Source organism: Acanthisitta chloris, unplaced genomic scaffold, assembly GCF_000695815.1.
Source record: "Acanthisitta chloris isolate BGI_N310 unplaced genomic scaffold, ASM69581v1 scaffold26605, whole genome shotgun sequence".
Taxonomy (NCBI): Eukaryota; Metazoa; Chordata; class Aves; order Passeriformes; family Acanthisittidae; genus Acanthisitta; species Acanthisitta chloris.
Genome location: NW_008675770.1, coordinates 24,210 through 47,836, shown reverse-complemented (window position 1 = coordinate 47,836; position 23,627 = coordinate 24,210). Strand labels below are relative to the sequence as shown.

General features: G+C 45.2%; 2 protein-coding genes across 2 annotated transcripts; both read left to right on the top strand.

The window, feature by feature from the left end:
* Window positions 1–1,015: 1,015 nt before the first annotated feature.
* Window positions 1,016–5,819, top strand: ANXA13 (annexin A13; the record flags this gene model as incomplete). Its single annotated transcript, XM_009075892.1, has 5 exons — window positions 1,016–1,084; window positions 1,301–1,402; window positions 3,356–3,431; window positions 4,248–4,360; window positions 5,488–5,819. Coding segments are annotated over 5 exons (480 nt in total), but the record flags the coding sequence as incomplete, so codon positions are not given.
* A 7,851-nt stretch (window positions 5,820–13,670) lies between these two features.
* Window positions 13,671–18,261, top strand: KLHL38 (kelch-like family member 38). The gene is made up of 3 exons (XM_009075891.1): window positions 13,671–15,020; window positions 16,374–16,479; window positions 17,975–18,261. Exons 1-3 carry the CDS (start codon window positions 13,671–13,673, stop codon window positions 18,259–18,261), a joined length of 1,743 nt encoding a protein of 580 aa, XP_009074139.1.
* The last annotated feature ends 5,366 nt before the right edge of the window (window positions 18,262–23,627 follow it).

The following is a 23,627-nucleotide window of genomic DNA, read 5'->3' as shown; positions in this document are numbered from 1 at the left end:
ATATTATTAATATATTAGTTTATAAAAACACAAGTCATTTTATAAATCTTGATACTGCAAAAATAGCAGCAGTGGTTTTTTGTTATTTATACCATGGTAATGGCTAGAATACTCATTCAAGATCATGGCCCCATTCTGCTGAATTTTGCTCCAAATCAGCAAAATCTTTTTTCCATCTCAGCTAAGGATTTTAGAATTCAGATAGATACAGAGCAAGTAAGAAAGAGATTTCTGTTATGTTAGTTTTCCGTTAACCAAAAAAAAGCATATTTTCCATTAGAACACACTTTACTTTAAACCCCCTACATGAAATAAAGCAAAAAAATCAATACCTCCATAAAGACACAGTATAACTAAGAGGAGTAGGATCACACCTAGAAATGCCAAATGGTGGCTGCTCTGATCAGACAGCCGTGAGATATTAAAAGACTGAATAAATAGAAAAGCTTTAAAGCCATAGCAGTCACCTCACTAAATGCATCGCAGTTACATTCTCAGTCTGGAAAACATTGATACAGCTCTCTTCAACCTCTATTTTCAGGAGCGACAAATACATATTATTCATATGTTTTTCCATAATCAGTCCTTCATAATTTCTCCCAGGAATTACAGTGTGGGTGAATATTCAGAGTTTATATGTTAGTCAGGAAAACATTTTGTGGTTCTCAGGGCATATTCAGCACTGTGAAAACCATCAGCACTTCACTGCAGGCACTGGGAACCTTCTTGCTCCAGAGACATCAGTGTTGCAATCTCATTAGGGCCTCAGCACACAGCAAATAAAACTGGACGATAAACCCTACCACACAGGCTTCACGTCTAAAGTCAGCAAAACCAGGTGCTGTGTAAACGTGAACAGCCTGTTCACAGCTGCACCACCGAGTCCCACCATGCCCATCACCAGGCACTTGTCAGCAGATGGCAGCAAAACTATAACCAAAATATTTGGGAGGGCCACTAAGAAATGTGACCAGCACTTGGTCTGTGTTTTCTAGAGTCATCTCTGTTTCTGTAGGCAACCCGAGACGAGACCGAAGAGGTTAATGCACAGCTCGCTGAGCAAGATGCCACAGATCTGTATAAAGTAAGTGCAATTGTGGAAAAATCCCCCTTTGCCCCATGCTGTGCAGCAAGGGCTGCCTCAGGGTGACTAAACACACCAAGCATGAGGGCAATGACAGCATAATGAGATGAGCAAGCAGGGCCCTGGCTGGAGCTTGGTGGATCAAGGACTCTGTCTGACTTTTTGTCTCTACTGTGAATAAACAAGTGTTTCAAAAAATAACGTGTGATCTTTAAGGCAGGAGAAGACCGCTGGGGAACAGATGAGCTGGCTTTCAATGTGGTCCTAGCAAAGAGAAGCTATAGTCAGCTGAGAGCTACTTTTCAAGCCTATGAAAAGGTAAGTTATTATCTTCTGCAATGTGGGTTGCATAGGGCCTGACATGTAGGTGCAGATCCCACAACAGCATGTAATGATCTTAAGTGCTTTTTCCAACCTAAATGAGTCTGTGTAGAGTAGGAAACCTTTCTTTGACATTTTATAACTTCTTGAATGCCCTAAGAATCATGGAAACCAATTTTATACAACTGCATCCTGAGCTTACAGAAATAGGAGATGAAAGATGTGTCTTCTGCCAGTGAAGAACCTATTCCCCTTCATAACCTACACAATGTCCAACCAAATAAATGTTACAGTGCCATTTCCTTCCCACAGCTGCACAACAGTGTTATCCCCACTCCTGCAGCAAAGGGACAGGTTCACAAACTCCTGCCCTAAAGCAAGGCTTTGCTTTTCTGGTCTTTTCCTCTCCTCCTCCAAAGCAGGTCTTGGCAAGGTCTCTCCTCCTGATCTCCTCAGTTCTCACGCTCTTATTGGCTGAGCAGGAGCACATCTCCAGCCTCTTCCTCTCTGCCCACACCAGGCAGATAGCCTGTGCAGGTGCTTTGCTGTGCTTTTCTCTGTCTCCAAACATAAGGCAAGGTAGGCAGCAAATCCTCGCTGTGGGGTACATCTCCTTGTGTCACTCACCAGGGACATTTTACTCATGCCTGACCTCCACTGAGAGGTCTTGCCTGGACATGACCTCAGAAAGTCAAAACAATGGGAGATCCAAGGTCCTTCTTCTGGCATCGAGGTGGAAGCTCAGCAGTAGCATTTATTCTCAGGAAAGGGTTCCTCTGGCTCACAGTCCTGAACTTCCCTGGGATGTTCATCAGAAGCTCATCATGTTGATGAACATGATGACTCAGATGTTCATCTGAGTTCATCAGAAAACTGTAACCCTGGGCACTGAAGATGAAAAAAGCTCCAGTCAAGGCCATGTTTCAGTGTTAGCGTAACAAGGAACCAATAGTTGGAAAGATGTTTGCAGCTTAATCCACAATTTGAGTTGTTACTGGCAGGAGAGCAAACCCAGTCACTAACTGACAGTGTCTCCCTCAGAGTGGCCCAAACCCTGGGGGTTCAGTTAAATGCTGTTAGCCAAGCTACCTTGGCTTTTTGATTCTTTAAGCCAAGCCTGGCAGTACTTAAAGTAGAAGTGGGCCAAGATTAGAGCCCAAATCATGCAAACATCGTGTCCTCCTCTGCAGCTGAAGAGATAAATAGGGCAAGATCTAAACCAGGTTGGTGATTTGCAGAAGTTAAGCCCTAAATGCTCAGACGGTGCCTGTGCAGCCTTGTATGCATGGTCTCCCAGCTCTGACCTAAAAGTCAGAGTCTTGAACCATGCAGGGCCATCCTGATAGGCAAAACAGAACAAAGTAAAACCCTCTGTGGTTCCTGAAGTTCACAAAAGTCAGGATAAAATCAGGTTTGAAGTGGCAGTTTCCTTTTCACCTTTCCTACATAATAATACAAAAACATGTGGACAACTGCAGTGCCTGTAAACTTTCCCTGGGAAGCCAAAGACAATAAGTAACAAAACTTCACAGAGCTGGTAAAGCTCCAAAAATTATCTTATTTGTGTGGGAGACATCCAGAGCCTTTGATACAGGGACTAGAGAAAGCTCAAGTAGTTCCTCCTGACTAGGGGTCACTGACAGAGAAGCTGCAGCTTCTTTGTCCTAGAAGGTCTCAGATATGTGTGACTGCTTGATGTAGGTTATCCATCTCTTGACCATTATGCCTTACCTGGCACAAGACCTTCTCTTGGTGCCAGTGGATTTGTGAGCACTTACACCAGAGGAGAACTTAATTTGCCCTTGAAAAAGGCTTTTTGCCCTTGGAAAGGCTCTAAAGTATTTGAATTGGCCTTTTGCCATTGGATCCCAAATCTGGTGCTGGTTTTATGTCAGTGGGATGATGTGCACAGACAGCAGCTCTTATGGCTCCTTTTTGTTGTCCTCATAGGTGTGTGGGAAGGACATAGAAGAATCCATTAAAAGTGAAGCGTCTGGAGATCTGGAGAAGGCTTATCTGACTCTTGGTAAAAAAAGAAAAAAGTAGTTTCAATACCTTTCTTTTCTAGTTTTTGCCATCACCTGACTAGTTGCTGGGGGTCTGTGTACAGCCTGGCAACAGTCATCAAGATAGCCCTAAACTGAGCTGACATACCTGCCAGGAAAAAAAAAAATCAGACAGTTTTCAGCAGTGACTTGTACTCCTTGATTTTAGAAATAAAACTTGCCAGACGCAGCTCCTCTCCACACAGTCAGCTTACTTGCCCTCTAACACGGGGTGGCCACCTTCAAGCTGCCCCTGAAACCATGGCTGTTGCTAACTTCCAGTGGATGCCTGGGCATTGTTGAAGTGTGCTAGCCACCACAAAAATGTGCAGGGTCCTCGACATTGGGTTGACTGTGACGACTATTTAAGCCTGTGCCATGGCTCTGGTTAGCTTACTGGTATTGCTGTTATCCATCGGGATCTAGGCTCCCCCAAATATTCATCTGGTGATGGGCAGAGTGAGCAGCTACTCCAAGAATAGATGGGCAAGAGGGGCAAATGTTCATTCTCATTCTTCATTTTCACTGTGGAATGGCAGAGTACTCAGTGCTGACAATCTCACTGTGTAACATACTTTCCCCATGGAAAAATGTACATCCCCATTCAGACTCCAAGATTTCTCCTTGCATTCTGATAGGGGATCAGTCTCAGAATGGAAGCCCTGCCAGCTCACATGTCTGAGCACAAACCCTAGAGAGTTTCCTTTATTTCTTCCTTATTTATTTACTTCTGCTTGAGGGTGTATCACAAAGTGTAAATATACAAGTATAATGAGGCCTCTTACTGTTTTCTCTAGTCAGCTGTGCCAAGGACTGCCCAGGTTACTTTGCCACACTTCTGCATAAGTCAATGAAAGGAGCTGGGACAGATGAAGAGACCTTGATTCGCATTCTTGTGACCAGAGCTGAGGTAGGGTATCCTGCAACCTGTAATGCCTCACATCAGTGCTGGGAGAAATACAAATGTAGAGGGTATGGAGTGAGCCCTGATAGATCATGTGCTCAGTAAACCCTTTTCAGCCCAATGACATCAGTGGTCACACTCTGCTTCTGTACCCAGGCAACTCCAATTTTGATATTGCATCTATTTCTGTTTTCGAAAGAACTAAACCAGGAAGCATGCAGGCAATTTCAAGTGGAGTCAACTGTACCTGCATAATACTAACCCATGGGGAGGTCTGGCCCCAATAGGATGTGTAAAAGTATATTTCTCGTTAAGTAATGATAAAGCAGCAGTTCCCAAATTGAGAATTGCTTATAAACATATGTTGCCAATTTTCTCTGATTCAAGCTGGGAAAAACAGATGGAGAGGAGGGAAGCAAAATAAAAAAGCACAAAACTTCACAAGACATTTGAGATTTTAAGCACAACCTCTAAGATTTCCTTGTAAGATGCACAGGTTGTAGCCCCAGGCTGTTTCAGTTGAGGAGGAGCTTTTCACAGGGACAGGAGAGCATATTTCTCAATGATCCAGCGTGAGAAATTAGGCTCCATGGTATTCTCTCTGTTAAGACACCATCAAATCATTATAACATTGAAAACCCACAGTGATAAAGATCAGACCTGTGCTGTAAGTGGCTTTCCACAGGAAAGCTTGAGACAAGTTTAATTCTCCCTGCCTAGTAAGCAGAAAAATCACTTCCATGGGTGGAACAAAACTCGCTTTTAGCCATACTCCTGAAGAGCCTCTTTCTCTGCTTGCGGAGTGGCTTCAGGAGTTCACAACAACCTGTGTGAGTTTTTCCAGTACCAAGACTGTGCCAGCACAGCACCACTGGGCAGAGATTCCCCCAGCCACCTGGCATGGCTTTCCACCCAGTTAGCATCCCCTCAGCACACCATCTGACATGGGCTTACCTCAAATCTGAATGTTAAGCTGAAAGTCCTCCAAGATATTTAGACCTCCTGTTTTCACCTCTCCTCCTCCCACTGGGTGCGGTGGACCTTGGATCAGACCCCAGGTGTCCTGGTAGGAGCAGGGCACATTACTCAAAGCATGCACCACTCTTCTAAAGAGGCTCTTGGTGTCTCCTCAGAGCGACCTGCCAGCAATAAAGGAGAAGTTCCAGAAAATGTACCAGAAGTCGTTAGCTGAAGCTGTCCGATCTGATACCTCTGGAGACTTCAGAAAGTTGCTGCTGGCAATTTTGCACTAAAAAGCCATCAAGAATGAAAAGGCATGCTGAGCAGCCACCTCTTGATTAGATTCCAAAAGAGCATCCAAAAAATGTGGCATTAGCACAGAGAAAAAAATCCAATTTATTTTCTTTCCAGCTGGGAAATGTGTTGCCAAGTAATGCTGGATGTGAGGTTTATGTTATGGCTATCTTGCCAAATGTCCTTAAGCAATAAAGACATGTTAAAAAAACTGGATCTAAATTGACCTCTTTGTGTTTGCATATGTGGAGGAATCTTCCGTCATTGTTTCTTCTGGGTAGATTTTCTGTCTTACTCTCATTCTGAAGATTATCCCCATTCTTTCCTCAATTCGACAGGCATCATGTCACGCCATTACAGTCCTGCCAAGAGAAAATGGATAGTAATTTCTTCTCAGCTCATTATCACAGCTCTTTAAACAAACTGAGGGCTGTGAATTAATTATTTAAGTCAGGACCTGATTAAAATCCTGCTGTCAACAGGGAAGACCAGAGTGATTTTCCTGTCTGTGAGTAACCTCCTTAGTTACCTCCCAAGTTAACCCATGAAGGAGGAAAAGACTTGCAGTCCCCATCAGCACCACCTCCTGGGATATGGTGCAGGAGCATAGCAGGGACAGAGATGAGGCTTTGTGAGGTCTATCTGCCGGGCAGGGAAATGCTGTTCCCAAAGAGGCAGACATGGGTCTCAGGACAGCTGTATGGTCTTCATCCTGGGATGTCTTCAAGATCTGACTGGATAAAGTTCTGAGCAACCTGGTCTGGTTTCATGGCTCACCCTGCTTTGAGCAGGAGGTTGAACTAGAGACCACAGGAGGTCCTTTCCTCCCTTGAATTCCCCTAACATCCTAAGAGTCTTATGAGAGGAGATGTAGATGAAAAATAGCATGACAGGACCTGAAAAATAAGAGTTTGGGTCAAGGAGATGGGTTTGTGAGCATTTCTCTGTATCTGGCCCTTTCTCCCTTTTGAGTGTACCACTTTGCAAGAGGAAGGGTCTTTCAGACATAGATCCTGTGAGCTGTGATGACTGATGGCATCAAATTCCCAATGAAAACAGTATATCTGAAGCACTGGACCTATTTCTTCCCTGTATCAATGTCACAGCAGCAATACCTGGGCATCTAGCTGTAAGGTGGGGCAAAATAAATGGGAAATGGGAAAGATGGGTGGCCTCTAAGAATGGTGCTTGATGTGTCACACAGGTGTAATGGGATGTTCTGGCATTTCAGAGGCCTAATCCTCCTTTGGCAACATTTCTAGACACCTGAAAACATCAGAGGCAGATCCTGAACCTGAGTGCTTGAATGCCTTTATCAGAGGCATTTTAACATTCAGACCCAGAGCAGAGCTCTATGTAGTATCTATGTATCTTCTTGTTGCTGTTGCCATGGGTCTCTTGTAACCAGAGACTATAGAAAGGATAGATGAATAATCTAATTTGGTGTCCAGTGTTCCTGGTGATATTTTATCCTCCAGAGGTCACACTGTATGTTCAGTCCAAGATAAGCTATCAGGTACCCATTCTCAAATGATGTAGTTTGAAGAAAAAGCCAGTGGGTATCTGAAATACACATGAAGTAGATGGTTTAGGCAAAGAGTTTGTTTTAAAATATTCCAACAAGAGTACCGGAAGCTATATGAGTGGTTTCTGTGAAACCTCTGGAAGCTCAACACTCTTTAAACCATGTATGTCCTTATTTAATATGAAGCACATAACTTTCACAGACAAATTTATTTTTGCCTGAAGACTGTTTTAATTAACGCTAGTAGGTCATTCTGACTAAAGAAAGAAGAGTGAAATTGCTTTCATCTTAATCTTTCACTCTTTAATTAGAGATTGGCCTGAAACCAAGACAGGAGCCCACACATTTTCACACCCACATATACTGTGGGTAATTATTGAATTACACGCTGTATCCCTCTGCACACAATACAAACAGTGATGGCTGTGACTCTTGAGAAGTGCTCTGTGACTCCAATGCTGTAAAACTCGCCCCTATGTCTCTATAAGTTTAGGTCAGGGGTTCAAAATTCAAGTTCAGATTTAAAGACCAGTATTTTTTAGATGTAGCCTGTTACCTTGCCTACAAAATCAGAACCAAACTCGGATTCAAACAAGTCTTAAACTAAGCCTTAGTTCAGCATTAAGTGCCATACCAATGTGAATGACTGCTGTGGTGATAGGGCACTCAGGGAAATCATGTTTGCTGAGCAGCTAAATAGAAAATGAGTAACACAACAGATACACAGAAATGAGAGAGAAAGATCATAAGGGTATCTGGACTTAAAGAATAGGAAGAAGATCAGATAGTTGCCAACTAGCAGCAGCAGAAGGAAGTTAGCAGACCTCTCTGTCGGCAAAAAACAGAATTCACAAATTGCAAGAAGGGAAATTCCTACTGGACATATGGGAGCAGGTTGTCCAGGGAGATTGTGAAATACTCATCTGTCAAGATTTCAAAAGTTCAGTTGGACAAGTGTCTGAGCAACCCAATGTAACTCTGAGGTTAGTGCTTCTATGACCAGGAGATTACACTAGATGAGCTCCCAGGGGCTTCCCAACCCAATCTTCCCATGACTCTAGGAGGATTAAGCAGTTTGTGATCAGGAGATTACTCCTGGCAGTGCTGTGTGAAATAGTCATTGTATTTCTGTTGCCTGAAGTAGCACTTGTCTTCTTGTCAGGTATGATTGTCCATCAATTCCCTGTATTCACACTGGATGTCTTATCTGCTACTTCCTAGCTTAGGGAGTTTCATTGCCTTCTGGGAGTTTCATTGCCTTCAGTGAAGTTGAGATGTCAACCAGGGAGGCAGAGGACAGGGTCAAAGAGCTGTTTTCTCAATCCAGTGAGTTGCCTGAAGTAGCACTTGTCTTCTTGTCAGGTATGATTGTCCATCAATTCCCTGTATTCACACTGGATGTCTTATCTGCTACTTCCTAGCTTAGGGAGTTTCATTGCCTTCTGGGAGTTTCATTGCCTTCAGTGAAGTTGAGATGTCAACCAGGGAGGCAGAGGACAGGGTCAAAGAGCTGTTTTCTCAATCCAGTGAAGCGCAAATCCACATTTCTGAGCATGGACAGGTATCAGGGAGGCTGCTTCAGTGGAAAGTATCAGGATGAGTCCAAAACGAGACTTCACATGTGGAGTTAGGTTTCCTGGTGGTGTTATCAGCTGGGTGAGACAGACACACACATATTGAGTGGAAAGGTCCCTATTCATGCTGTGTCTTTGTAGTAATTTGCTAGTATAGACATACCTTTGCTCCTTCAATGCACCTACTCATTATATGTGTTTACATGCATGTGTAAATACACAACACAGATCTAGTAATTCCCCAACACCTTAGTCTTCCTTTCTGCTCCTATATTACTCATGCCACCAGCTTATAATACGCAAAATTATGTGAAGTGCCCATCTTATCCTGGTCAGGGCCCACCAACCAAGCTCCCAGTCAGACTGGCTGTTCTCCCAACCTGGGCTGAAGACTGTCACCCCAATCAGCCACAGATGCCCCACATCAGATGCCAGTTGCTTGTGCCATCTTCCTATCCTCTTCAACTCATGGCATCCGATTAATTATGATTCCTGTAATTGTCTTGTTATACAATGAGGAATGTTAATCCTGGCTTTTGTTCTCTCTCCCAGTTTTATTAAGACCATAATAAGGAATATTTTTTTCTTGTCCCCTGTCAATTTAGACTTCACATTTGGGGAAAGGGATGATCTCTCTCTTGATAACTGTGACGGCTGGTAGTCATCAAGACAGCGCACGTAACACTGAATAAGATCAGTGGAGTCTTTGCTTTGAACAGCCCTTTTTCCATGTCCATATTTGTTCATTTTCACCTGAATTGTAATAGGATCAGTGTATGAGTTTTAGAAGCTGTCTGACATCACTAATCTTCTCTGTGCACCTGCCTGCTGGCTGATCAGATTACAGCTCTTTTCTGCTCTGGTACTTAGTGCATGATAATAGACATTTCAATATCCCATTGCATTAAAACATAAGAAGAGCTGCCCTCAGTCAGATCAAAGGTTCAGTCATCCTAATTCCAAAACTGAGCAATCCCAAAAATTTAAGGGGAAAGAGCAGAGGAGCAGGGTGAGTATACAGCATTTCAGCAACGTTTGGTAAATGTTTCAATGTTCTAGAAACTGGCCATGGGTGGAGGTCATACAGCACCAGTTGTAGAGGGTCAGGTTTTAACAGCCTCTAACGGCTCCAGCCCATCAAGGGCTATGGGTGACCTGCAGCATCACATCCTGCAGTGCTGCCGGGTCACACACCCTGTGAACAAGCCCACTTTCCCATTTGCACATGGTGTTCAGACCAGGCCATTATCTGCGCAACATTCCACTCCCATGGTAATGCAGCATTCTGTCCTCCCAAAAAAGACTACTCAGATCTGGTTCAGTTGACAGCATGTCACCCTAGGACACCTACCTCAAGAACTCATTCAGAAACAGATTTTATCAGACAAGTTAGACTGGCCCACAGTAGAAACAGCTCTACCCTCTCACCACGGCTCATGCTGCAGCAGTGGGGGCCATATAGGACATACTGTACTAGGCCAGGCCATGACAAATTATTTCTAGTTCATTTATAAACAAAATCCTAACTAAGCAGTGATGATGTGCCCACTTGGTTGTAGATGCATCTGAAACTGTCATCGCTGTTGGGGTGGGGAGAGGAGAAGAAAAGAGCGTTGTAAAGCAGGCAGTAGGAACTTCATTGCTCAGGAGCCCTGGCCCCAAATTGGCAGGGACCTGTGCAGGGACTCAGCAGGGAGCAGCAACCCTCTCCTGAGAGCAGTAAGCTATTTAAACAGCACACGCTGTACTTTGGGTTAGCAGGAATTTGCATAACTGTGCAAAGCCCTCAAGCCTGGGATCTTCTAAATACATGTCACATTTATCGGTATCTAAAACAGAAGAACATCCCACCTACTCTTCCCAACCCCATAAACCAGTGTCATTAGTGAAGTCAGATAACATCATCTGTTTTTGTAAGGGTTAAAAAAATAATCCTCAGCCACTGCCAGGAAGAGGCAGAACTAAACAGGCAGCAAAGAGTTAGAGCCAGAACAGAGATATAAAGCTAAATCAATCATCAAAACGGACCGCAACAAAAGCATATACATACAGAGCAAGAAAGAAAGCAAGAGGGCGTTTTGTTTGGGTAGCTAATGTTCCCTGGATGAGGAGAGAGAAATTCTCCTTTGAGTTTTTAATGCCACTCTAAATATTTATAGCAAGATCATGGCCAGCTGGTGAGGCAGCAGCAGCAGGGAGTAGGGAGGGGAGGTCACATTTTCCCCAGCACCCCAACATCATTCTCTGGGTCGTTTCTTTACTTGAGGAGGGGGAAAAGGCTGCACATTGTTATGTTTACCCTCAAAGTGACTCATCTGCAGGAGTCAAGTCCAGTAGCTCCTGCTCTTCCCCTCCCTCACCTCGTCTGGCTGTTCATACACGTGTGTGTGCACAGATTGTGAGGGAAGTCTCCAAAAAGCTATGCCAGCCTGACTCCACCCTGTCTTTAACAGGGGTCTGGGTCTTCAGGGTTTTGTCTGGCCTTGAGACATTTTGTCACGCTGTTATGCTGCACTGAAAAGCCTCTGGGAAAGGCCATGTATGGCACAGCTTGTGATGCAAAGCTGCTGTGTTTAGAGGAAGAGCCTGCCCCAATCCCTGTGAACTGCTGGGCCGTGGACGCAGGGACAGGAACACACGGAGGTCTGCAAACACCAACGCAGCACAAGAGTTGACATAAGGGCATTGTGGCTCCCAATGATTTTTGCTCATCTGCCTTGCTGTGACTAGACACAGACATGACTCACCCGTGAGCTTTGGCTTTGAAAATATGAGAAGGAGTTTTGCTTTAACCTTGTGTTTCCCTGTGGTAGCAATGCTTAGAAACCACATTTTGGATTCAATCCCACCCCAGAACAAAGGGATAAATTTCAGCAGACATAAGGAGCCCAATCCAGTTACCTAGGCATGGGCAGCCAATGCTATTTCTCTTGAAGCACCCAGGAACTTGTCACAGAGCTGGGACACATCATACTGGACCTGATAGAGATCCCAGCTGGAGACCAGCTGGGGTTCTGCAGGATCTTCTATTGCCATGAGGTGTTTAACTGATCCCAGCTCTGAGGATGGATTCAAGCTCATCATTACAGATGCCTACATGTGAGTGTTAAATATGGACACCTATCTGTGACTGAGGCAGCTGGGCACTCATGGACCTCCAGTAGTGCCTGGAGGACTGTCCACCTGCCCAAATACAGGTGGTACATATTGGTGACCTGAATAACTTGGCAGACTCAGTTGTATTGACTAGATCTCAGTGGCTGCAAAAGGAGCTCAGATGCTCTGTTCACATGTGGGCATCTGCAGTTAGGGACCCCATGGAGGTGTCTCCCTGGGGAGCTTAGTGCCACCCTGGCACTTGCCACTCTGGGACCCTGGTTCCAGCTTGCTGTGCTCACTGCAGCAACCTGCTCCTGTCCTCCCACCCATAACACTGAGCTTCCTCAAGTTTCCAGATTAAGAAGCTCTTTGCTAAGGGTTTCAGAGAGCTGAGATCCTTAGACAAAAGGCCACAACCTGGTGCTTGCTGTATGAAATATCAAGCAGCATCCTAAAGATAAATTGCTTCAAGAGTGAACTTCACTCTCTGCTTGGCAAAGGTATTTGGTGTCTCCCTGCCCAGCTTGGAGCAGTGCTGGGCAGAGGGGTCCCAGTGCATCAGCAACTCCCACCACACTGCAACAGGCTGATGCTCCCGAGACCTCTCCATGAGGTGGAGGCACGGTCCATCCCACCAGAGTCCCTGGAAGCCCTTCCTCTCTCCCCCTTTCTCCATGAAACGAGGGTGACAGCGGATTACCTAGCGCGAGGCATTGCAGACTGTTTACAGCCTTCTAGAGTTCCCAGGCACTTTAGGACAGGGTCCTGTCGCTGTTTCCATGTGGACAGCCAGGACTTTTATAAGTGAACTTTCCTATCCGTGTCTATTTATTATATGTAAACATTTGCCAGAAAAACACCACTCGGGCATGCTCAGAAGCAGGCAGGTCATTGCAAAAGGCAGCGGCAGCGTCACATGTGATAAGAGCGAGCAGCCCGTGGGCGCTATTCTTAGCGCTGGAATGTATACAATGCCCTGTGCCTCCTGCTCCTGCGCGCAGCGCCCGGGAGCGGCAAAACTGACTTCAGAATAAACACGGCCAGAAATCACCCTCTATGAATCACCTACCTACTGAAAGAAACGTCCTGTGGGTTTATAGGTTTTTTTATCCAGGCTCTAGCTATGGAAAATCTCAGCAGAGAATAAACGACACAGAGTAAGTGCATGCAGTGAAGGACAACAGAAGGTAAACGTTTCTACCCTACGGTTGCACTGCAGATTGAGGAGTTAACCATGACAGTAGATACTCATCATATTGTTCTGCCTGGCACTTAGTTTAGTCATTGTGTGTCTGATTAACATAAAAAACCCACAGCTAAGCAGAGTTAATAAATAACCATTTTAATGCAGATTCCCAGTCTCTAGGGTTCCGTTTGCCCTGCTGCAGAGTTCAGCTCTGCCAGATTTGGATTCTTTGGGAGTGACTAACTCTAGGGGAAAGAGGCGCAAGCTACTAAACTGCTAATACTTTAAAATAGTGAATAAATGTCTAAGTGCATTTATTCAACATGATTAAAATGGACAAACCAATCGCTTCAGCCCTCCAGCTTTAATCCCAAATCGGTGAGATAACTTCAGTGCTTTTGCTCCTTGCCAGGGACACAGGCAGGGCTGACCTCAGAGCTGCAACCTATCTGATAACTTTATGAAAATTTTAAAGGGTCTTAGGGACCTTTTGGCTTCTTTATTATTTTCCCACTGTGCTTAACCCATGTTCCATTTTTATGCGTAACAGTGAACAGATATTTAGAGCAACATCAAAGTCCCGATTTGTTCCCTTGGAGCTGGATATTTCAATAAAAGCTGCTAAGAATTTGGGTTTTTTTCTGCCAAGTCCAGAACTCATCTCTTTCCCATTTTGCTATGGAGGAAGGATCCACTGAGGAGTTTCTCTTCAAAGACCAGGACTTCTCCTCTGAGCTGCTGAGGCAGCTGAATGCTCTGCGGCAGAGTGGGATGCTGACTGATGTTACCCTCTGCTCCAGGGGTTTTGAAATCCCCTGCCACCGAAATGTGCTGGCTTCCAGCAGTCCATACTTCAAGGCAATGTTCTGTAATGACTTCAGAGAGAGTCGCCAGGCTAAAGTCATCCTGAAGGGCATTGATGCTGACATTTTGGATCAGATTATCCTTTATGTCTACACTGGGGAGATTCTTATATCCACTGAGAATGTCCTGTGCCTGTTGGAGACAGCCTCCATGCTGCAGTACCCTAAGCTGTTTGAGGCCTGCTCTGCCTACCTCCAAGACAAGCTGACTCCTGACAACTGTCTGAGCATGATCAGACTGGCAAAAGTCTTGAACTGCCAAAGCCTGAACAAGAAAGCCAAGGCAATGGCTTTGAAATGCTTTCCTGTGGTGGCCTCTTCTGACGACCTGAAGGACCTTTGTCCTTTGGAGCTCATTGATTACCTTGGGGACGATGAGCTCTGCGGAGAGGAGGAGCAGGTCTTTGAGGCACTGATGGTCTGGATCCGGCATGACCTCCAGGCAAGACAAGGCTACATCCAAGAGCTGTTCAAGAAAGTCCGGCTTCAGTATGTCCATCCAACTTTCCTCTTCCACTTCATCGCCAATGACTCCCTCGTTCAGTCCTCGCCCACTTGCAGGAGCATCCTTGAGTCAGCCCGGAGACATATGTTTTCCTTGCACAGCACCAACACGCCTGACATCAAACCCATGATGCATGTTCCTCGCAGGTACTCCAACCAAGAGTTCCTCATCATCATTGGTGGCAGGAAGGACAGCCAGCAGACAACAAGGGATGTCCTGCTCTATGATGACAAGACAAACCAATGGCTGAGCCTGGCCAAACTTCCCATGCGTCTGTACAAAGCTTCTGCAGTAAGCTTACACAGCAACATTTATGTGCTCGGAGGAATGCCTGTTAGCAACAAGAAAAGCCTGGTCAGTGGTAATATTTACATTTACTCCCTCAAACTCAATCAGTGGAGGTTGATTGAGCACATGCTAGTTCCACGTTACTCCCACAGAAGCTTGGCATATAAAAATTATATTTTATCATTTGGTGGAATTGGTGAAAACCAGGAAATTCTGAATTCTGTGGAAAGATATGATAGCATCTACAACACCTGTGAGAGCATGGCAAGCATGCCTGTTGCTGTCCTTCACCCTGCTGTGGCTGCCAAAGATCAGAGGGTCTACCTCTTTGGGGGAGAAGACATTATGCAAAACCCTGTCCGGCTGATCCAGGTAATGGTCAGTCCTGATTGTGGTAGGCAGTTTCTTCTAAAGTATTCAGCAGTCCATCAGCTTCATGAGGAAATCAAACGACTCAAAAACCTTAATTGTGAGTTGCAGCAAGAGGCAGGATGAGTGGACAATGGCTTCAAGGAGCATTGCAGCTCTTTCATTTTCCCCTTCTGAATGTTTTTCAGGCACAAGACCCAGGGTACTTCTCTGGGTGTCAGTCAGCTGTGCTGCTGGTGGGCAGTAAGGCCAGGACTGCTCTGGCAGGCAGGAGCAGTCCCACCCCTGCCTAGCTTCATCCAATCTCACCAAAATTGGTGCTTTCCACTTGGCAGCTCAGCTGGGGGTCTCAGATGTGCACCTGCTCACTCACAGCAAAAACAAACACGATCATTAGAGCGATTAGATACTCACTCATCAAAGGGCCAAGACTTAAACTGACAGTCATTTTTTATAAACAGTTGTGTTAAAAATGTGGCTCCTGCCACGTGTTGCTGGCTGTCTGCCTGCTTTCAGCAGTTACACTCTATTAGAAGGAAAAAATACATTCTTATCTGATTTGATGCCTAAGCAACATTATAGTGTTACTTTCCCTGTGAGTGTTTTTCACTGGTTTTAACTAAGAAGGATTATAAAAGGCTAAGATGGCAACCAGCACGTGAGCAATACTTTACAGTTATAACAGTGCTTGATTATCAAAGGGAAGGAAATGTACTTATCAGTTAGTGGGGAGATGCCCTGGAGATATTTGATATATTAAGAAGCGGATGACGTGATGTAAAAGTTTGTGTCGCCCAGATACAGATGATTGAATGATCATCATCTGGCAGCAGCTCTTTTTCTCACATAAATTGATGACTTAGATACCACTCTAAGTCCCTTTGCCAGTCTGAGTGCATACCAGCCACCAGCACAAATATAGCAGCTGGGCAAACGAGGTGGCTGCCAGCAGAGCTAGGTGAAGTTGGGGGTTGTTTGCCCAGGAAATTGCTAAGGCTAAGGCAGGAATACACAGAATAACTGGAAATTAAATTAACTGGCTTGCTCTTTTGGAAGGCAAGTTACAGTGATTTAATGGCCATGCAAAGATTTACAGCCGAGAAGCAAGCATATGGCAGATACACTCTGCCTTAGTGCGTGTGCTAGCACCTCCTGAGCAGACAAGCTTGGGAACTAGAATGCTTTCCAAGAGGACATATTAGGAAAAAAAGTGGGTACACACTCAGATTTCCAGCAGTTTGAGCCAGAAGATTGTATTTATTAGGGCAAAATAAAACCCCTAAGTTCCTCTCTAATTACAATTGCCAATTAAAATGCAACATAAACAGCTCTGTGTATATTTATTTTTTTTTTCAGGTTTACCATGTCTCCAGGAATACTTGGTTTCGGATGGAGACCAGAGTGGTGAAGAATGTCTGTGCACCAGCTGTCGTGATTGGAGACCAGATTATCATCGTAGGTGGTAAGGACTCTGTTGCACTCTCTTTCTGCCTCCCTCTCCCTTGCTCAGATCCTGTGGGATTTTGCAGCTTTCCTGTTTGGAGTGCTCCCTCAAAATGCACCTGGAACTTGAGAAGGAAAGGAGGTGTGTGGCCACCCTCCATACACATCTTTCATGGGGTCTCATGGTGATAGAAGTGGAGACAAGTTCTCCATGAGGCACCTTCTTACTCCAAGTAGCAGGACTTGGATGCAGGTGAACAAGGAAAAGCTGAAGCAAGTTACTGCTCTGCAGAAGGGAGGAAGCCATGAGCACAGGGATCATGCTCCTCTCCTGCTCACTCACAGCCTGGTCCTCCCTGTCTGCTCTTCTTGGAAGAATGGAGAGCATGGTTACCACAAGGTCATGGACAGGTCTATGAGGTGTTGGTCAGTCCTGTAGCTGCCTCCTAGGCATAGCTGTGAAATGTCCTGAATGGGCTGTGAAATACGCAGAAAGAGGAAAGTTCTCAGCGTCTTTTTCAACCTGAGGACCAGCCTCTGCCCATGGCACTTAGGTGTACGATGTCATTGGTAGTGTGGCACTCTATAGTGCTTAATGCAGCTCCCCTGACCACAGACTGGCAGGAGGAAGCCTGTTAGATAACTGAAGGCAAAATGAGACATGTAGTAGTGTTCGCAAAGCAGAGGACTGAACCCAGATCACACAGGACTCAAGTGTGATGTCACCCCTCAGGGAGAGGCCACTGCTACACTTTGCAGCAAGAACAGAGGAGAGATGAATCCAAAGGTCCAAGACTATCAGGCTCCTGTGTGGCAGATTACCCCAGCCTCAGACTACACTCTTGTTTTTCTACATGGGCAAGGTACTGCTGGGTACCAAGCTTCCACACCTCCATTGCTCCAGGGATGTGGCTCTTTTACCAGCCCTTTTGACTCAGCAGATGAAAGGTTACATCATCCCTCAGTGTAAGAGCTGTCCACTGTGTCACTGGCATTATGGCCAGCACAGATGTGGCACTGAGACCTTTAGGAATGGAACAAGCACTGTGGCACTGTGCTGTTGAGTAACCAGCTGCATTCAGCGGACAGCTACAACTCCAACCCAACAAGACACTGCTCCTCCCTTCCCATGTGCCATTGGTTTACGTATTTCCGAGTGAAGCTCTAGGAGTCTGTTGGGTGGAAAGAAATACTTTGGGATGTTTGAAGGCACATGCAGGTAACTGCAAGCTTCAGCTGTTTGATAGGTTGACTGCCTGATCTGATGGGTTTTATGGTGCTTGTCAGCTGCCAAGGTGCTAGAGGCAGGGTGAGGACAAAAGGAAGGGAAGATAGACTGACAGGTGTTCCTGTGACTCGCCATCACTTCCAATCTTAGATATCTTAATTCCACCAAATTATGTACCAGCATGATAGGTTTTATTGAAGACTAGCAGGAAATATATTATTATTCCTTCTGCTGGCCATAATCTCTAATTCCCATCTGTCTCTTCAACCTCTGGCTTTGCATTTAGGGTACACCCGGAGAATAATTGCTTATGATACAAAAGGCAACAAGTTTGTTAAATGTGCAGACATGAAGGACAGACGAATGCATCACGGGGCCACTGTCATCAAGAACAAACTGTATGTCACAGGAGGACGATGTCTCACCACAGACAATGTCATCAAGGACCTCGATTCCTTGGACTGCTATGATCCAGAGACTGACACATGGACACCAAAGGGAAAACTGCCACACAAACTCTTTGACCATGGGTGCCTTACACTCCAGTGTGTCCCCTGTTCCAACCTTCTCTAAACAAACTTTGGTACTTCCTTGATGTTTTGTGCTTCCCTTCACAGAAAGGACCCACCTCGCTCTACGGAGAGCACATGGTGAATCCTCAAGGGGTCCTGCAAACTCTTGACCTTGAAGGCACCAGCAGCATTAATCATTCCCAGACCCTGTGCCAGAAAGGTCATGAGCTTTGTGCTTGTGCTGTATTCACCTGACCAGTATTGCATGTGATGCTGCTGAGTCCAGTCTAGAGGCCTTACCCAGAAAACAGGCTGCTCAGTGCTGACCAGGCTTTCCATGTCGAGTGGTGGGAGCATGTAAAATAGGAAGCCCCAAGCTCCAGTCTTGTACCAGCCCAGCAGCAGCTGCCAGTGGTAGCTATGGTAGTCATCTCATAATAAATTAAATTTTAACGTTGCTAACAGCAAATTAGAAATTAGCTAAAGACTGATGGTTTGATCTGAACTCTCATATTGTGACAAGATGCAGATTTGACTTTTCTGAGTTAACATTCTTTCACAGTGCAGGGGAGATTTTTGTTCTATCTGCCTGCCCTCTGAAGGAGCAGGAGATTGTGGGATGGAAATTAAGGTTGCCTGCATCTTCTTTTTCGAGGGATCTTGTTTTGCAGGGATCTTCCTTCTCTTTTGCATCGGGAATAGTGATGGGTTTAGTTAGGAAGACTTTGACTGATGGATTTCCTGAAATCTGAAATAGCAGAGAGGACGCATGGAGGAAAGGGGATGCAAAAGAGAAGAGGTATTTTGGAGGAACAATTTCTTTTTCCAATTCTCCTCTCTCCAAACCACTGGAAAAAAACCCATGAGAGAAAGCCAGTGACAGGAAGCCAGCTTTCCAAGAAGAGCAAGTCTAAATCTGCCACTTGGCAAAGCAGCTCTGGCTCCACCAATATTTTTGTGGGGTTTTGCCACTAAGTGCATACTTTTAAAGGGAGGAGATTAATCATCAGATACTGAACAGACTATGAACTGCTCTTAGGTCACCAGGCTTGGTAAGACTGTTGAGATAGCAAGGAGTTTTAAAGATAGCACTGATGACCACCACCCAGAGAAAGGATGACAGAAACAACACCGCTTTTTCCTCATATTTGAAAGAAAGTGGGACTTTTCCAAGGGTACAAGGTGGCATGGGGATACCATGCCCAGCCTTCTCCTTCACAGAAGGCTGCATAGCCATGCCATCACCACCAGGCTGCAGGAAACCAACTCCAGATGCTAAGATCCCTTTCCATACATATGTATCTGGGAGCAGCAGGGTGACAGAAATGGTTAATGAAGTGGGAGGCTGGAAGAAAGTATTTGGTATCAACTGCTGTTTTAGCAATACAAAATAAAAGGGTTATTGTTTGTATGAGCTTTGTGTTCAGGAGTCCCCATTGTTCCCTCTGCATTGTTGATAAAGGGAATTGTTTTTGCACCACTGGGTATTGCTAGAGTTTCCTTCTAAGGATCTGAGTAAACCTGCAAAAAATGGGTAGAAACCCAAACTCTTCTCCCAGCTCAGAAGCCTCTGGCTACATTTCTCTTCTGTCTTTCAGTCTATCTCATCATCTCCCTGTGCAAAGCACAGCTAAATCACAGCACTTGCTAAATTGGACCAGAGCAGTGATTCATCCTGCTTCCTCACAGACCAGCTCCAGCTCTCTGGAGAAAGAAGCCTTGTCATGGCCAATTATGGAAAGTCTGCCCCAGGGAGATGTTTATTCCTAACCCCGCAGTGCTGCCTTCCCAAACTCCTTCCTGTTGGGACCCCACTCAGCTCCAAACTCCAGGAGACGCCAGTTGCTGCCATGCATTCTAGTTGACATGGATTCCTGCCAGGCTCATGACTGTACCCAAAACTGAGGAAAAAAAAAGTTGACTACGTGCCATAACCCCATGTTTGAAAACCATTGCCACAGTCCTTGGTTTATGCTTAGAAGCAAACAGATTTTTTTAAATTCCCATATCATATAACTAGTGATTTTCTCTGTGTTCATGTGAGGACCAAATAGTACCTTGCACAGCTGTAGCTGGGCAGGAAATGGGGAATGCAAAGAAAGGCAGGGTTGCAGCAGCACTGATCACAGCATCTTTCTCCCATCCCTTGGGGAGCCCTCTCATCATCCCCAAGTCCTTGGAGATGTCAAGAGCTACAGCCAGCTCTGCTCTGGCTGCAACCCTGTGCTCCTTCCCTTCACAAACCACTCGACTCATGCCCATATTTCAAGGAATTTGGGATTGCTGGGCACTAAATTCAAAGCCTGGTTTCTGATAGACTTCTGTCTTGTGGTTAGTTTTGATGCAAGCTCTGACTAAAGCTTCTGGGGCCCTTTGCAGAAAAAGGGTTGAATTCAGAGAACAGTGTTGAGCCTATCCAATGCAGATGAGGACCAGCAGAGTTGCTCCATCACAGGGAGGCAGCAGCACATGCTACAGGGCAGGGGATATGCAGCCCTGGGGCAGGTGCTATGGGGAGAAGACTTGTTGCCTTTCTAATCAGGTGCTGACCACCACCTGGCCTACCTAGAGCAGTACCTAATAGCATCTTGAGTGCTTTGTGGCTGTTTTATCCGGTGGTGTTACGGGTGAAAGCACTCCTAGCAAAGGTTGACCAAGTTACCTCTTTCTCCAGTGTCAGAGGGGGACTTTTCCAAGCAGGATCTGTAAGGCTGCCATTACCTCATACATGCCATTACCTCATACATGCCATCACATGCTTTTTCAGAGGTCTTATCATCCTAATATTCAAATATTTGAGTGCTCACTTAGATAGAAATCCCCCATGGAAGAGTAGCAAGGTACTTTACAAATACAATGATGGCCTATGAAAAGGTGGGAATTTGTTGCTCTTCATTTAATAACCGTGGAAGCCAAGGAAAAGAGGCTTTTAAAAAAGCTGTTTGGGAGTCAACTTTTCGAAGGGCTGAGCACCTTTTTCAAATGTTTCAAATCAGGGAGAGCTGTGAAAGTTCATCACCTCCAAGTCACTAGATCATGGAAACCATAGGACCACATGGCTGAAAGCAGCCTGTTCTATGGGACAGTGAGTTACCCAGTCCCTCATGGCAGGTACTAGTCCAACACATCGAAAATCTCCCATGGGAGATACTCTGATCCCTCCCCAAGTAACATACTTGAGTGCGTTACTAACCTCAGAGCTTTTAATACTATCTATACTAAATCTTCTTTGCTGTACCTTCTGCCATCCCCAGAGAGATAAAGGGCAATTGATTACCCTTTTAGATACCACATATTTCTTAAAATCTTCAAAGTTTGTTAGGATGTTTCAAATTCTGTAGACTAAACAAACTCAGCCCTTTCGATCTTTCCTCATAAGTCATGTTTTCTAGACCTCTGATCATTTTTGTTGTTCTCCTCTGGACAATATCCAGTTTGTCTGTTACTGGTTTTTTATTTATTTAAGTGCAGGGCTGTGGCTCAGTCTCCCAGTGCTGAGAAGGGCAATAAACCCTTTCTGCATCTTACCTACAGCATTCCCAGTCTCACAGCCCAGAAACACTTTTGATTTTCACAGCAGCAGTAGATTACTGACTGGGGTTTGGCTGTGCTCACAAGTAAGGAATGCTTGCAAGTTTGGGCAAGACTGCAGGACATCCAGGATCTCCCAGGATTATTCTGCAACTCCACCTTTGCTTTGGTTCATCAGGATCCCAAGTCAGATCCCATTGAAAACAATAAGTCTTTCCATGAGCTTCAACAAAGGACTTTGGATTGGGCTCTAATTATTGTGTTCTCAGCTGAGTTCATCAGTAATTCTGTTAAATTTAACAGCAAATATTTTATGATTGAGTCATTTTTTTTTTTTATACTAGGGGAAAAGTTTCAGGCAAAGAAATAAAAAAGGAAGGGAGGAGATTGTGTTTTCTTTTTAACTTTCTTCCACTTGCCTTGCTGCAAACCCCGAGCTGAGTCCTGCTGCACAGGCAGCCTGTGGCAGCAGGCAGCTTTGCTTTGATCTCAGCAAAGAGCTTCGTAGGTTAAGCCTGTGTTTTTTCACTGTAACCGTTTATCAAACAATGCAGTCCTTTCCAAGGGCAGCCTTTTTGTTGTGTGGTAATATGTTTATAATTATAATGCATTTCCTGCTTCTTTTTGATTAAACACACCTGACAAAGTAGGAAAGATGTCAGTGCATAAATAAACGGGCACTCTGAGTTCATCTCTTTGTCAGTCCTTTTTTTCCACACGCCAAGGAGTTCACTGCGAGGTGAGTCCTCTAGTTGAGAAGGAAACAATTGGGGAGAGCATATATGAATAGTGTACAGGGTAATTTATCCCTGGCATTGTTCCTTGGCCTGACCTGAAAGTCATTAATAATTGACAGCAACAAAAACAATCCCTTTTTAAAAATATAAACATCCATACTTTTTTTCCAGCTGCTTGAAAGCTCCCCCACAGAAGTTAAACAGTCATATTCTCCATGGCACGATGATCATGAATTCTTCGGTGCAAGGTTGCACCAGCAAAAGAGCTGAGACCTGCTAATTAGTGAACTATTAATAATGTTTTCAGCTGCTAAATCTGATGAGTTTGCCCAGGGTCTAAGTGAAGCAGAGTTCCTATGCAGAAACTAGTGTCTCAGGCTGCCGGTGCCACCCAAGTCCACAGGGCTCCTCAGGGTTTGTGTTGGAGCCCTGAGAGATTGATCTGGCCTCTTCTGTTTATTGAAGTTTCCAAAATAGTAGCAGAGTTGCGAGGAACCCAACTGTTCTGTCACTCGGCAAGTCACCCACCAGCTCCAGCTGCTGCCTGTCACTTCTCTCCCTGGGGCTCTTTGTTTGCCTGCACTTCTTTCATGTTGCAAGAACCCTTTCCGAGAAAAGCAAAGCAGCAGCACATGTCGAGCAGCCCCAGGCCATTAGGTGTATGTCTCATGGCTGCTTTAAACACAAGGCCTCCCCACAGCTGTTGGAGACATTTGGCTAAAGGCTAAGGGGGTGAACCATGAGGTAAAATACCGCTGAAGGTGGGAAAAGATAACAGAATCTGGTGCACTTCTCCATCTGATCAGGATGTTTGTAAACCATCCTCCTGTATCTAATCCTCCTCTCACGTCTAGTTCTTTGAAGCTGGTTTCTTGATCAGGCTGTGTCTTCTGATTAATAAGCCATATCCGACCTCCGCTCCCTAAAGTTAGTATGCTGGGACAAGGGCAAAGGCATGTCCCCTTCCTCAGGTCCCCCAGTACCACAGCTGTAATGACATCTCCATGGTTTTGACCTGGTCTTGGCTTGTTGCTCAGTTTTCTCCCTGCTCTCAGACACCTTCCCAGGCCAAACCACTGGTTCGATGTGCTCTGTAATTGCCCTGAACTTGTTTTTGGAGGTGGCAATTACTGCCCAAAGCACCAGGAAATGACACCAA

Excerpts from the sequence above, each read along its gene's own strand:
- KLHL38 (XM_009075891.1), top strand. The coding sequence starts at position 13,671 with ATGGAGGAAGGATCCACTGAGGAGTTTCTCTTCAAAGACCAGGACTTC. Across the intron at positions 15,021-16,373 it reads ACCCTGTCCGGCTGATCCAG|GTTTACCATGTCTCCAGGAA; the intron begins GTAATGGTCAGT and ends TTTTTTTTTCAG. Across the intron at positions 16,480-17,974 it reads CCAGATTATCATCGTAGGTG|GGTACACCCGGAGAATAATT; the intron begins GTAAGGACTCTG and ends CTTTGCATTTAG.